At 44.9% G+C, this 14,010-nt stretch overlaps 1 protein-coding gene across 1 annotated transcript; it reads left to right on the top strand.

The window, feature by feature from the left end:
- Window positions 1-5,990: 5,990 nt before the first annotated feature.
- LOC141026189 (uncharacterized) lies at window positions 5,991-7,254 on the top strand. The gene is made up of 2 exons (XM_073502180.1): window positions 5,991-6,308; window positions 6,937-7,254. The coding sequence occupies exons 1-2, from the start codon at window positions 5,991-5,993 to the stop codon at window positions 7,252-7,254; spliced, it is 636 nt and encodes a 211-aa protein (XP_073358281.1).
- Window positions 7,255-14,010: the final 6,756 nt, after the last annotated feature.

The following is a 14,010-nucleotide window of genomic DNA, read 5'->3' on the forward strand; positions in this document are numbered from 1 at the left end:
AAAAAAGGATGTTCTTTTTGTCCGAAAATAGTTGATACACATTTAAAATATATATCTTCCATGATTATGCATAAGGAATGTGAAACTGGGGATTTTTAGTTTTATTTTCTTGGGTTAAGATAGGTTATTACTATTGTTACCGATTGAGCTAATCAGGGGATGGAAGAAAATATTAATTATGGTTATGAGTGCAGCTGGGGTAGTGAAGTTAGGGTGAAGCATTTTCTGAGACAAAAATGCACTCTGCAGGTGATATTTCATAATTGGAGGAATATCATCAATGATTGTTCAAGATTTATTGGGTAAGTTAAACTGTTTTTGAATTAAAAATAAGATAGTGTGCGGACATTTTTAATGTTTTCTATAAAGAAATATATAAAAAGTGGCAGGTAGTTTTATTTGTAGACATAGTTAAGTTATTGTTGTCAAGGATAGTAGTTAAGTTATTAATATCTCAATATATTTTTTTGTAGATGGACAGTGGAGACTTTTTGCTCAAACCTTTGACAGGAGCTTGCTGGATTGCATGCTCTTCAGCAGGGTCTTCGTCAATATTTTGCTGCGTTTTAGCTTCTTCGTGAGGATTTGTCATTGCTGCATAAAAAATGGGCAGGTGTTAGAAGCAGAGTCGAGTGTCACGGGAAAAAAACCTGCGTGGTGTGAAAACAAATTTGCATGGATAGAGAGGCACGGGTTGTTTTACCCTAGAAGCACAGGGTACACCTATTCTTTGTTCACGGTATTTCACACCAGAGGCACTTAATTTGAAAAACGGTTAGATTGACGGGACAAGGGATGTAAAAAATCTCGTACGGTTATCAGTTTTGGCCTCTCAGGATGCTTGCGGGGTTTGGATCTATCAACGTATTCTAGTTACTGATGTTTTAGGTTTTTTACCGTTGAGCACAAATCGTATGGCGAAAATCCCAGGGCGGAGAGCAGTAGCATTTCTATTAAATCTCATCTCTGCGCTAGTTCAATTTGTTAGGCAAATTGATTTAGGTTATTAGAAAACTCCTTGGTAGCGGTGGCTAGGGTTGCTGTTCCTGGAAGTGGAAAAATCAATACGATCTACCCGGTGGAATGGAGTGGGATAGAATGATAATTACCTTCAATTACTTGTGCGGTGTTCTTCCCTTCCATCGGCTTATTGTGTCGTTGCTCCTTTTTTGTTGCGATTTCCACCGCCGCTGTTGAAGTCCTCGCCGTCGGTCGCCGCAACCGGCGGGGTTATTGGTGTTGTCGCGGGCAGAGTGTGGCTGTTTGTATGTCGGATTTGAGTGTGGTTGGCGAACGCGGTGGCGGTTGTCCGGTGACGCGAACTCGATTTCGAGTTTGTGTTTGTGTGCAGAAGGAAGGAGGAGAGCGTGCGGGAGTGATGAAGGTTTCGAGATTTACTTTGCGGAATGGGAAGCAAGCTAGTAGAAGAGGGAGGGAGAGATGGAAACCATCGAACCGTCTCTAATCTTCAACCGTGCGTTTGGGCAACAAGATTCATTATGCTTGGCTTGGGTTTTTTGTGTGCTACAGTATTTTTTTTAGTGTTGAGAATGTTAGTGCTGAAGTGGAGCCTCTCTACAGGCATGTGGATGCAGGCACACGAGGCACATAAGTGCAGGTTCTACATGCACGTGGATGTAGGCACAGGAGGCACGGAAGTGCAGGTTCTATAGGCACTTCCAGAGGGAAGCACAGGAGGCACGGAAGTGTGGGTTCTACAGGCAGTTAGAGAACCACGGGATAGGCCAGTGTTGCATGAGGCACGGGGATGTAAGAATCGGAGGCACGGAAATGCAGCTAACACAGGCACGGACATGCTGCTTCTCGAGGCACGGGTATCAACCCTGTGGATGTAGTACAAGAGTGCGGTGGCAGAGGCATGTGTTAGAATGCTCGGTTAAAGAGGCATGGTTGTGAAGTTTCAGGAGCGACGCAGGCGTGGCAGTGGGACCATGTAAGAGTCACGGCACATGTTTCGTTAGGCACGTGAGGCACCTTGGTTCAGGCACGGAAGGCAGAAAAGGTGAATCCAAAACAGGCACGTACGTGCGTTTTCTCAAGTCACGGGTGTGCACTCTCTGGATGCACAAACGTATGGCGGCAGAGGCATGGGTCCGACTACTCGGTTACAGAACCACGTTTGCGAAGTCACATGGGTGTGGCATTACGGGGCACGTAAGAGTCTGGGCGAGTGACACGTGAGGCACGTGGGTGCATGTACGTGTAGGCACAGAAATGAAGGCATCATGTTTGTGAAGTCACGTGGTAGTGCTGAAGTGGAGCCTTTCTACAGGCATGTGGATGCAGGCACACGAGGCACGGAAGTGCAGGTTCTACAGGCACGTTGACGCAGGCACATGAGGCCAGTGTCGTGTGAGGCGCGTGGATGTAAGCAGCGGAGGCACGGAAATGAAGCCAACGCAGGCACGGACATGCTGCTTCTCGAGGCACGGATATCAACCCTGTGGATGTAGTACAAGAGTGCGTTGGGAGAGGCATGTGTTAGAATGCTCGGTTAAAGAGGCATGGTTGTGAAGTCTCGGGAGCGACAAAGGCACGTTGGTTCAGGCATGGAAGGCAGAACCAGAACAGGCACGTACGTGTGTTTTCTCAAGTCACGGGTGTGCACTCTTTGGATGCACAAACGTATGGCGGCAGAGGCATGGGTCAGACTACTCGGTTACAGAACCACGTTCGCGAAGTCACGTGGGTGTGGCATTACGGGGCACGTAAGAGTCTGGGCGAGTGACACGTGAGGCACATGGGTGCATGTACGTGTAGGCACAGAAATGAAGGCATCATGTTTGCGAAGTCACGTGGTAGTGCTGAAGTGGAGCCTTTCTACAGGCATGTGGATGCAGACACACGAGGCACGGAAGTGCAGGTTCTACAGGCACGTTGACGCAGGCACAGGAGGCCAGTGTCGTGTGATGCGCGTGGATGTAAGCAGCGGAGGCACGGAAATGAAGCCAACACAGGCACGGACATGCTGCTTCTCGAGGCACGGATATCAACCCTGTGGATGTAGTACAAGAGTGCGTTGGGAGAGGCATGTGTTAGAATGCTCGGTTAAAGAGGCATGGTTGTGAAGTCTTGGGAGCAACAAAGGCACGTTGGTTCAGGCATGGAAGGCAGAAAAGGTGAATCCACAACAGGCACGTACGTGTGTTTTCTCAAGTCACGGGTGTGCACTCTATGGATGCACAAACGTGTGGCGGCAGAGGCATGGGTCCGACTACTCGGTTACAGAACCACGTTCGTGAAGTCACATGGGTGTGGCATTACGGGGCACGTAAGAGTCTGGGCGAGTGACACGTGAGGCACGTGGGTGCATGTACGTGTAGGCACATAAATGAAGGCACCATGTTTGTGAAGTCACGTGGTAGTGCTGAAGTGGAGCCTTTCTACAGGCATTTGGATGCAGGCACACGAGGCACTGAAGTGCAGGTTCTACATGCACGTTGACGCAGGCACAGGAGGCCAGTGTCGTGTGAGGCGCGTGGATGTAAGCAGCGGAGGCACGGAAATGAAGCCAACACAGGCACAGACATGCTGCTTCTCGAGGCACGTGTATCAACCCTGTGGATGTAGTACAAAGTGCGTTGGGAGAGGCATGTGTTAGAATGCTCGGTCAAAGAGGCATGGTTATGAAGTCTCGGGAGCGACGCGGGCGTGGCAGTGGGACCATGTAAGAGTCACGGCACATGTTTCGTTAGGCACGTGAGGCACGTTGGTTCAGGCACGGAAGGCAGAAAATGTGAATCCAAAACAGGCACGTACGTGTGTTTTCTCAAGTCACGGGTGTGCACTCTCTGGATGCACAAACGTATGGCGGCAGAGGCATGGGTCCGACTACTCGGTTACAGAACCACGTTCGTGAAGTCACGTGGGTGTGGCATTACGGGGCACGTAAGAGTCTGGGCGAGTGACACGTGAGGCACGTGGGTGCATGTACGTGTAGGCACAGAAATGAAGGTAGCACGTGTGCGAAGTCACGTGGTAGTGCTGAAGTGGAGCCTCTCTTCAGGCATGTGGATGCAGGCACACGAGGCACGGAAGTGCAGGTTCTACAGGCATGTGGATGTAAGCATAGGAGGCACGAAAATGAAGCCAACACAGGCACGGACATCCTGCTTCTCGAGGCACGGGTATCAACCCTGTGGATGTAGTACAAGAGTGCGTTGGGAGAGGCATGTGTTAGAATGCTCGGTTAAAGAGGCATGGCTGTGAAGTCTCGGGAGTGATGCGGGCGTGGCATTGGGACCATGTAAGAGTCACGGCGCATGTTTCATTAGGCACGTGAGGCACGTTGGTTCAGTCACGGAAGGCAGAAAAGGTGAATCCACAACAGGCACGTACGTGTGTTTTCTCAAGTCACGGGTGTGCACTTTATGGATGCACAAAAGTGTGTCGGCAGAGGCATGGGTCCGACTAATCTGTTAGAGAACCACGGTTGTGAAGTGATGTGGGTGTGGCACGACGGGCCCTGTAGGAGTCACGGCAAGTGTCATGCGAGGCACATGGATGTACGCACATGAGGCAGGGCTTTGAATGTACAGGAGGCACGGATTCTGGTACAGGAGGCACTGAAGTAAAAACACTGCTGTGACGGACACTAGGCACTTAACTTGAAAATAGTTACAATCAAGGGACAACGGGCAGAGAAAATCTGGTGTAATTACCAAGTTTGAGCTTTCAGTATGCTCGCAATATTTGAATCCTTTGAGGTATTATAGTTAGTGATGTGGCAGGTGTAGTACTTTTAAGCACATATCGTGTGGTGAAAATTCCGTAGCGGGGAGCAGTAGCGTTTCTATTAAATGCGTGTGTACGGTACTTCAATTTTTTAGACAAGTTGATTTTGGATAGTGCAAAACTCGGTTTTTTGTGGTGGCTAGGGTTGTTGTCCCTGGAAATGGAATGCAATGGGACAGATTGTTATTTACATTCGATTGCTTGTGTTCGGCTTCTCGCTTCTATCGGTCTATTCTGTCTGTTTGTTTTTTTTGTTGTGATCTCCGCCGGCGGTGTTGAAGTCCTTGCTTCGTCGCCGTCGGGTGGGTACTTTGTGTTGTTGGGCGCACCGTTTGACGGTGTGTATCTCGAAGTGGGAGGGTGGTTGGCGAAGCGTGGTGGCGGTTGTTTTGCGAGGGGAACTCTACTTGGAATTTGGGCCCGTGTACCGAACCTAGGAGGAGACCTTGTGTGAGTGTGGAATGTTTCGAGATTTTGCTGTGGAAGAGAGGAAGGAAGAGAGTAGTGGAGGTTGGAGAGATGGAAATGATGGAACCGTCTGTAATCTTCGATGGTATGATTTTAGTATCAAGATTCGTGTCGCCTGGCTTTTTTTTTGTTCGCTATAGCATCTTAATAGACGTGTGAGGCACGGAACACCAGGCTCTACAGGCACCGACGTTGGAATTTTAGAGGCACTGGTATCAACTCTGTGGATGCACAAATGTGTGGTGGCAGGGGCATGCATCTGAAGACTTACTCAGAGAGTCACGGTTGTGAAGTCTTTAGAGTTACGAGCGTGTGTCGCCACGGGCACGTGAGAGTGATGCGTCGGGAAGTTTGGTAGTAGAGGCATTTGTGCGAATAGTACTCAGAGAGTATCGGTTGTGGGTCCACATGTGTGAAGTCTGTGCAGCATTGGTCGTGTGGTAGTAGCGGCGTGCGTCGGGAAAGGTGCGAGCAATAACATTTGTTACGTGCTTAATCGGACGATTTGATGGTTGCTTTTTCCCGGCAACCGCGAGCACTGCCACTCGGCGGTTGCCTCGACGCATAGCAACGACGAGCGCATGTCTTCCGCCCTCACTACCACGACGAGGCCGCCTCCAACCGCCTCCTCCATGAACCAGACCTTGGCACAAAAGGGTAACTGCGCTTCCATAGCCGCTCAATTCCGAAAACACTATTGCTGTTCCATCTCAACTAGCATCTCCTCACAATCTCTGTGTCAAGGCGGCCATCGCTGGAGGAGCGTAATGGTGGAGGAACCATCTGCCATGCGTCCCCGTGGTGAGACGTCCGACCAGAGCACAGAGGTCAACGACGTTCAGGTCCCCGGTCAGAAGCACGACTACAAAGTGCACCTCAAGGAGGTTGACATCCACGGCAAGGAAAAGCTGGATGTCGTATGCACCAGCAATCCTGAGGAAGCCGACAAGATGATCAGCAGGATCCTGAAGAGGGTCTGCGGCTTGTACCCTCAGTACATCGGCGTTGATGTTGAGTATACCAGGGAGGACGAACCTCCGCAGAGGGCAGCGGTTCTACAGTTATGCGTGGAGGAACTCTGTTTGGTATATCACATCACCGCGGCAACAAAATGGTGAACCATCCTACAATTTCAACCTCTCCATGCTTCTGTTTAATTAGCTTTTCACCCTGAAATTTGATTAAATTGGTTTATTGACTTGATGTATCAGTGAAGTTTCTGAAGTAGATGCAACAGAATAGATTTTGAACTTGACTCACCACATCAGTTTATGTATTTGATGCACTAGATTAATTTATGGATTTGATGTACGAGATTATTTTCTGAACTTGATGTTCTAGCGTACTTTCTGTTCTAGTGTATTTTCTATATTTCATGTTCTAGTGTAGTTCCGTTTCTTGAATTGATGTGTTAACGTGGCTAAGAAGTAGATAGGTAATTGATTCAAGTGTAAATACCAAAAATAAAAATAACATGCTGTGCTTGTATTTTTATTTCTGAACTCTGCATAGCAGTTTCTGAAAAATTTCGTCCATGAATTATACGTACTATATAAGCATGTACTTGATCGATACTTGATGGATCCACCTTAAATGTGTCATCCCCCTGCAGGCCCAAGAGTCTGCGCCCGTTCCTGAAGGAGGACAGGTTCCACCTTTGCCGGCTTCAGTATTGAAGGTGACAAAGAGATGCTGTGAAGTTCTGGTTTGGAGATCAACCCCGACAAGTACATCGACATCCAGCGCAAATGGAGAGTTCCTTTCAAGGGAAGAAAGAGGTACCACTCTTTGGCTGATGTTGCAGGGGGCGTGATCCACCCATTCTACAAACAAATGAAGGATAAGATTGATAGGGTTGAAGACCATAAATTGTGGGGGATCAGCCCACTGCCCAATTACCTCATTGAGTATGCAGCGATAGATGCGTACACCACCTACGAGTCATGGAAGAGAATTGAAAACATCAGAGAAGGTCTGGAGAGTGCAAAAGAGGCAGAGAAGAATTATGACGATCCTTACTACGGATACTAGTGATGACGAAAACATAGAAAACTGGTCGTGGAGTTGCTTGTGTTTATGCTTGTCGTTTCTATTGTATCAGGTTCGTAGTTTACTTCTGTTAGAACGAAGCAGTTTCTAATGTCATCTGTATCAGGTTAAACAAGTTTCCTTATGTCAAGTTGTAGTTTTTTTATGTGATTGAGCAAGTTATTTAGCTTGCTAAGTACTATGTTTATTCAGCAATCATGTGATTTTGAAGTAGTAATGTTGCTTTTTACACTAAAAACAACAAAATGCAAAGCAGTCTTTTTGCGCGCAGTACAGTTTAGTTGTGCACACAAGCGCGGCTTCTTGAGGAGTGGCAGGAGTGGTATGGGTCGGAATACGCAGTTAGAGAGGCACATGTTTGTAGTCTCTAGAGTCACCGGCGTGTGTTACTACAGGGGCCGGAGGCACGTGGACGGAGTAGCAGAGTTGAGCTCCGAATACATAGTTACAGGGTCACGGTTTGGAAGTGTGCAGAGTCAAGGTTGTGCGACATCATGGGGCATGTAAGAGTCATGGCAAGTGTCATGTGAGAGAGGCACCTGGATCCAGGTACGCAAGGCACGGTATTGTGACTTCTCGATGCACGGGTATCAACGTTGTGGGTGCACAATAGTGTGGTCTCAGAGGCATGTGTTCTAATGCTCGGTTAGAGATGCACTGTTGTGATGTTTGTGAAGAGACATGGGCGTGGTACCGTGACCATGTAAGAGTCGCGGGGCGTGACACGTTAGGCACGTGGATGCAGTTACGGAAGGCACAGAGGTGAAGACCCAAGAGGCACGGAAGTGGGGGTTTTGTTGTTGCGAACAGCTATCAATCCAGTGGATGTTCAAAAGTGTGATACCAGAGGCATGCTTCCGAATACGCAGTTAGGGAGTCACGGTTGTGAAGCCTCTAGAGAGTCACGCGTGTCTGGCATCACGGGTATGGAGTGGTGTGGGGCTTTGAGAGGCATCACTGGCCCTTAACCCTCTGGATGCATGGTGGTGTGGTCGGAGAGGCTTGCTTGCTAATACTGAGGTAGGAAGGCACCATTTTGGATGCACAGGTGTGAGGTCTCTAACGGCGCGAGTGGGTGGCACCACATGCATTTGTTTGAATACTCATTTAGAGAGTCACGTTTGTACTCACGCCAGACTCATGATGTAGGTTGGTGGCATTCGGCAGCACACGGTTTCAGAAAGGGGGAATGTTTGTGAAACATCAAAGTCACCGGCGGTCACGCGTGAGTAGTATGTAGAGTCACGGCGTGTCGACGTGACGCACGTATGTCTAGGGACGGACTTGGGCCTTTATGGGGCATGGTCATCAACCGCCTGGATTGATAGTTGTGAAGTGTCTAGGGGCACCGGCTTGTGTTCGAGTGCTTGGTTACTGAAGAATCAAGGAACTACATCAATAAAAATAGTCTGTTGCTTCATTATTACAGTATGATGTGCGGTTAAACCGTCTTCTGATGTTTCGATGGAGCTAGGCTCGTTCGCTTATCAACAACTTTTTATTCCGTGATGTCGTCGTAGATCTTTCTAATCTCATCGCCCATTTCGCTGGGTTCGATTGTATTCTGATCGCTAAATAGTAGCTTGCACAGTTGTTGTGCTTTCCATTGTTCCGTGCCATCCTGTAAAAAGTTCAGTGAAAAAAAGGAGAAAAACCACATCAGTATTAGGTCATGCAGTTGTATGATATCTAGCAGATTTATTGCGAGTTTTAAGCGAAAACTTATGTCAAAATTATCTATCTCTTCGACGAAGTGGTTGCCATGAAAGAGATGCGCGAACCTTAGAACAGCAAACAGGGTTTCACCTTTGTTCACCTTTGGAACGCCCTGTAAAAATTCAACATCCCATCTAGTCTTTTCCGTTTCGAATTTTTCACCCAGTAATATTTCGTATACTTCTTTAAACCTGGGAACCTAGGAATTGCATTTTGTTTTTGTTTTAGAGAGACATGTAGTGTAATTTGTAAAACTGAAAGATGGCGTTATTTACAATTCTTACCAGTTTGTGTTTATGGTTGTGGTATTTGTTATCGCCCTTTTCTTTGATGGCTTCGTTGTTTTCCATGTTAGCAATCTGCTTAATTAGTTTGCCATCATGCACGTGTCGATCACGTTGATTTTTCAGGTATTCTTGCTTCTTCAATTCTTCAAGAGAGGTTTCTTTAGGTTCGATGATTTGAAGCTTCATTCTATATCTGTCGAGCACCAATATTGTGTATCGGTCTTCCTTTTCAAGTGGCATGAATACCTGTGGCACAAAAGTTTTATTGTTAGAGGAGAGTTTAGAATATAGTATTCTGTTTGAAATGCTTATTTTTATTTTATTGTATGGAAAACGCTATTACCATTTTTGCTGTTTTGAGCTTCTCTGATTGACATTTCTTAAGGAACAAAGGAACCAGGACATCCTTTTCTCGTGTGAAATCATCTCTGAAGTTCTTCATAGATTTTCTTTTATCCTTTAAACCCAGAATGTGCTGCAGGCAACAAATAAAAAACGATAAAAACGAGTTAGAAAAAATAGGTCGGTACCAAGAGATTAAACAATAGTTCGAAAAAGATGAGTTTATATGATCACTGTGATTTTTTTTGAAATTTACCTCTGCAAAGCTTGGGCCTAATAATAGTCTATGTCTTTTGTGTATAGTTTGGTTGCTGCTTTCCCATGCTTCTGCTAACTCATCGAGCACCTTCTTTTCCATTCCTTGACGTTTTTTCTTGTTTGCAGGCCCAAATATTTCCTTTAGCTTTGATCCAGTAAGAGTTGTGCTTTTGCTCTCTGGTTGATCTCTCGAGAATACTACTTTTTTGCTTACATACAGGAAAGTAGAAGAAATTTTTGTTGAGAAAGTCATTAACTAAGTAAGCTGATAAACAAGAATTTAAGGTTCTTTCCAGTTTCCTTTCTGATTTGTGTGATTGCTGCCTAACTTTAACTAATTTGAGGTGTAAAAGGAACCAAGTTACGTTTTGAATTCATCCTGCCATGTGTCACTCATGACTATGTTGTAGAGCTCGTTTGCCTTATCCACGTGTAGAAACGAATGCCGGTGTTGCGGGTATTTCTTGCTGCTCTCTGATTGATGCTGGTTTTTTCGTCTCGCTCTGTCAAAGCAGATAAAAAATTATGGCTGTTGTTTCTAAAAGAAATATTTGAAGCTCTAGTAATGTTGACTGATGGTAAAAATGAAAATAGTTATATTACCTTTCATGGGTGAAAAAAGGTTTGTAGTGTCTGGTTTGTAATCTTTGAGTTTTCCATGAAGTTGATGGTCCTTTATTTGGTTGGTTTTACCGAATATGGGTGTGTATACGTCCTCCGGTTTCCATTCGGCATCGACCTTGCTGGGTTGCAGGCATGTGAAAATGTATGGTTTATAGTTACGTGTTGTTCACAATTGTTAATAAACTAATTACGGTAATAAAGAAATCAAGTTATTTGACGTGTATGTAGTGGTAACTTACATGAAAATCCTCTCTGTCCTTGACCAGTTCTTTCCCATTATAGTATCTCGCAAATTGGGCCGTGAAGTGACCGCATTGTGTTCCTTCTTGCTTTGGTGTGCAGACCCTGTGAGGCCTTTCTACTATCCTTTCCCAGTCTGGTTCGTTCTTGTGTTTTTGTCTGTGGTGCTTGTTCATCAGCACGGACATCCTTCTCATCTGTTATTGCATTATGGTTTTGTTTTTTGGGTGCGGCATTGAGGAAATTAAGAGTATCATACTATCATGAGGAAAAGAGGAAATCAATGTACAAATAGTACGTACCAGTTCTTCTCGATGCACGTGGTGTTGACTCCAAGACAAATCGGCGTAGTTTACGTAGTTCAGTGAGTCAAGGATGTCGATGCTATCTCTGTACTTGTTCAGTACATAGAGCGTGTAGTGGTTGTTTGTGTGATGAGGTATCATGATCTACGTTGAGAGAGGAGATCATTGTTGACGTAAAAATTGAATTTCATTTTATCGTTGAAGCTCAAAGAGAATAGGTCATGTGCTAAGTAATAATACTGAACTTACCATCTTCTAATGGAGGATGTCTTTACCTCCCACGAGGAGCTCAAATCCTTCTAGAGCTTCATCCTCGGTGAATTCTGATAGCTCTTTGTTATCATAATTGAGACCGAGCACCAGCTTCAAGAAAGAGAGTGTGTGGTTTTAGTTAAATATTCTATCGTAGTAATGGCGGTGGTGTTTTTGTGGGTGAGGTATGCATACATTTGCGAAACCTGCAGGGAGTACAGTTGTGTCGTCTGGGTTGAATTGTTCTTGTTCTTTCCATTCCTCCAGTAACGCGTTTAGCATGGAGCCCTCCATCTGTGTTTATTCTTTTCCTGCTTGTTCCATGAAGGATTTTGCTGAAATGCAGTCTTCTCGATTTGAGCTTTTATATTTATATAGCACTTGTCTGCAAGGAGGGTTTGGAAGTAGGTGAGTGAATTGTTAGTTGGATGTTAGAGAATTTGTAGCTCTCTGTAATTGTTTCCATGGAACTAGGAGAATCTGCTTATCCTGCGCATTCTCTCTGTCCTTGTCGGCTCATCAGATATCTATAGAGTTGTATGGCCTTTTCTCTGTAAATGAAATCTCCTGGAACAAGTGATGCAACCTTGACTTTCCCAGGTTCCTTGCTTGGTCGTTTGAATGGCCTCTTAATTGAGATTATGTTTGCTGAGCTGATCTCTGATGATTGAATCGTTGAGGGTTTTGGGGATCTTGTCTGTACTCTTGCAAGATGCCTTGCCTTTTTCTTGTCGTGACCTAACTGCGCCTGCTCATTAGGCTGCCTAGGTGTTGGTAATTCCTTTCGTGTGCTGTTGTTTTTGATGCTCGGTTCTACTAAGATTGCAGCATCGCGTTTCCTCTGTTCAAGTATCTTTTCTGTTAAATCCTTCTCTTTCTGCTTCTTTTCTTCTTGTGCATGTTTCACCTCGGGTGATGTTCCTGGTTTGCGATCTTCGTCAACAGGGTTCTTGTTCTGTTTGGAAAGCTCTTGTTGGCTAGTTGGTATGCTCTTTGTCCTGTTATCACCTTCTAAAGTAGAGCATGTTATGTCTTCTGTCTTTTTATTTGGGGGTGGTCTGTCTGGTTCTATCGGTGGATCTTTCCGTTCGTCTTCTTTTTGTAAATCAGTGTCTGGCTCCGCGTGTTGTTCCCTCTGTAAACCAGCATCTGTCTGGGCTTGTTCTTCCATGAGTGCTTCTTCAGATGCTTTGGTGGTATCCTTGCTGCTCACATGATAATCTTCTTTCTCCTCATCGCTGCTTGTGTCATTAATGTCAATATCTTATATCTCTTGAGCGCTCGTCCCAATGTGGTCGGGAGTTGGAGGAATCTCTTCTTGAATTATGTCACAATGTATTCGTTGCATTTCACTGTCTTCCATATCGACCTCAGAGTTCAGCATATCTGTTAAAATAAAAAATAAAAATTATTGGTGTGTCTCTGAAAATTATATAAGTAGAATTTTACTTTGTTGTCTTCCGAAGGAGAAACCTTTGGTGTAGTTGATTAATGATAGTGCGGACGTATCTCTGTATTGTCTGATTATTTGATAGAGAATTTTGTTCCTCAACTCCGGGACTTGTTCCTCTATTAGGTACACTGTTTCTCCACCGTCGGTGTAGTGCTTTGCGTTCATGAACATATAGAACGCACAGTCGAGTCTGCAGGTAGAAGGATGATTGGTTATGGTCGTTGTCCAAAGATGGTTGGGCAGTTTAGGTGAAGTTGTCCTAACGTGCTATGTTTTTTATGGATTGCATTAATAATTTAATTGTTAAAGTGAGTAAGGAAAAGGAGAAAGGTTTGTAGTGCTTACATTGCTCCCTCAAGTGGCACCTGCATTTTGACCTTTTCAAAATGGTCAATACTACTTGGAGACAGCTGGAGCAATTTGCTTACTTGCTTCAATATCCTCTTTACTCTGCTTGTTACTGTGTTGAAGTAATCCATTGTGCCCTGATATTCATCTGGTAAAGAGTCAAGGAGTTCAAAGCGCTCTTTTTTCATGTTTATTGTAACAACGAAGTAGTGGCCCATAACTCCTTCTCGAACAGGCCCGCCTATGCAAACTGGTAGAAAGAACTGCAAAATGCAAAATAAATAAATAAGGGATCCTTCTTGGATTTAGTCATGATTTGTTGATCGTTAGACGGAATTGTAGTGCCGAGATTGTATTTCTTATCTGTAACATGAGATGTGCTTACTATGTCGAAATCTTGTAGTTGCTCTCCTTCTTCCAGATCAAGGAATCTTTTAAGCCTTTTAGGCATTGTCTTGTCTCTGACGTGTGCTTCGTGTTTATTTTTGAACTCCAATGGATCTTCGTGGTTGGCCATGCGTATTGATGCCTGCTTTTTTGTCACATGTGCGTGAAAGAGATTTGTAAATTCAATTGTACAGAAAGGTTGATTGATCGATAGAGTGATATTCATTGTTGAAACTTGAGGTTTACTTACGGTGTTGTATGTTGATAAAATCTTTCTCTTTGTGCCCCTGAATTGCTTTTTCAACATCTATAGCATGACTGCCATGGTTTCGCTGCGCACTGCCTTTCCAGACTTGAAGCTTTCTGCCATGAGGCTCACCGTTACTGTTGATGTCTCTGTATTTATAAAAATCTCGTGCCTACAACATATATATATATATTTACAGGTATACATGTAAAATGTTTAAGGGAGAAAATCATTGGAAGAATATAGTTCGTTGGTGGTAACATGAACTTACCCTTTGTC

Source organism: Aegilops tauschii, chromosome 6, assembly GCF_002575655.3.
Source record: "Aegilops tauschii subsp. strangulata cultivar AL8/78 chromosome 6, Aet v6.0, whole genome shotgun sequence".
Taxonomy (NCBI): Eukaryota; Viridiplantae; Streptophyta; class Magnoliopsida; order Poales; family Poaceae; genus Aegilops; species Aegilops tauschii.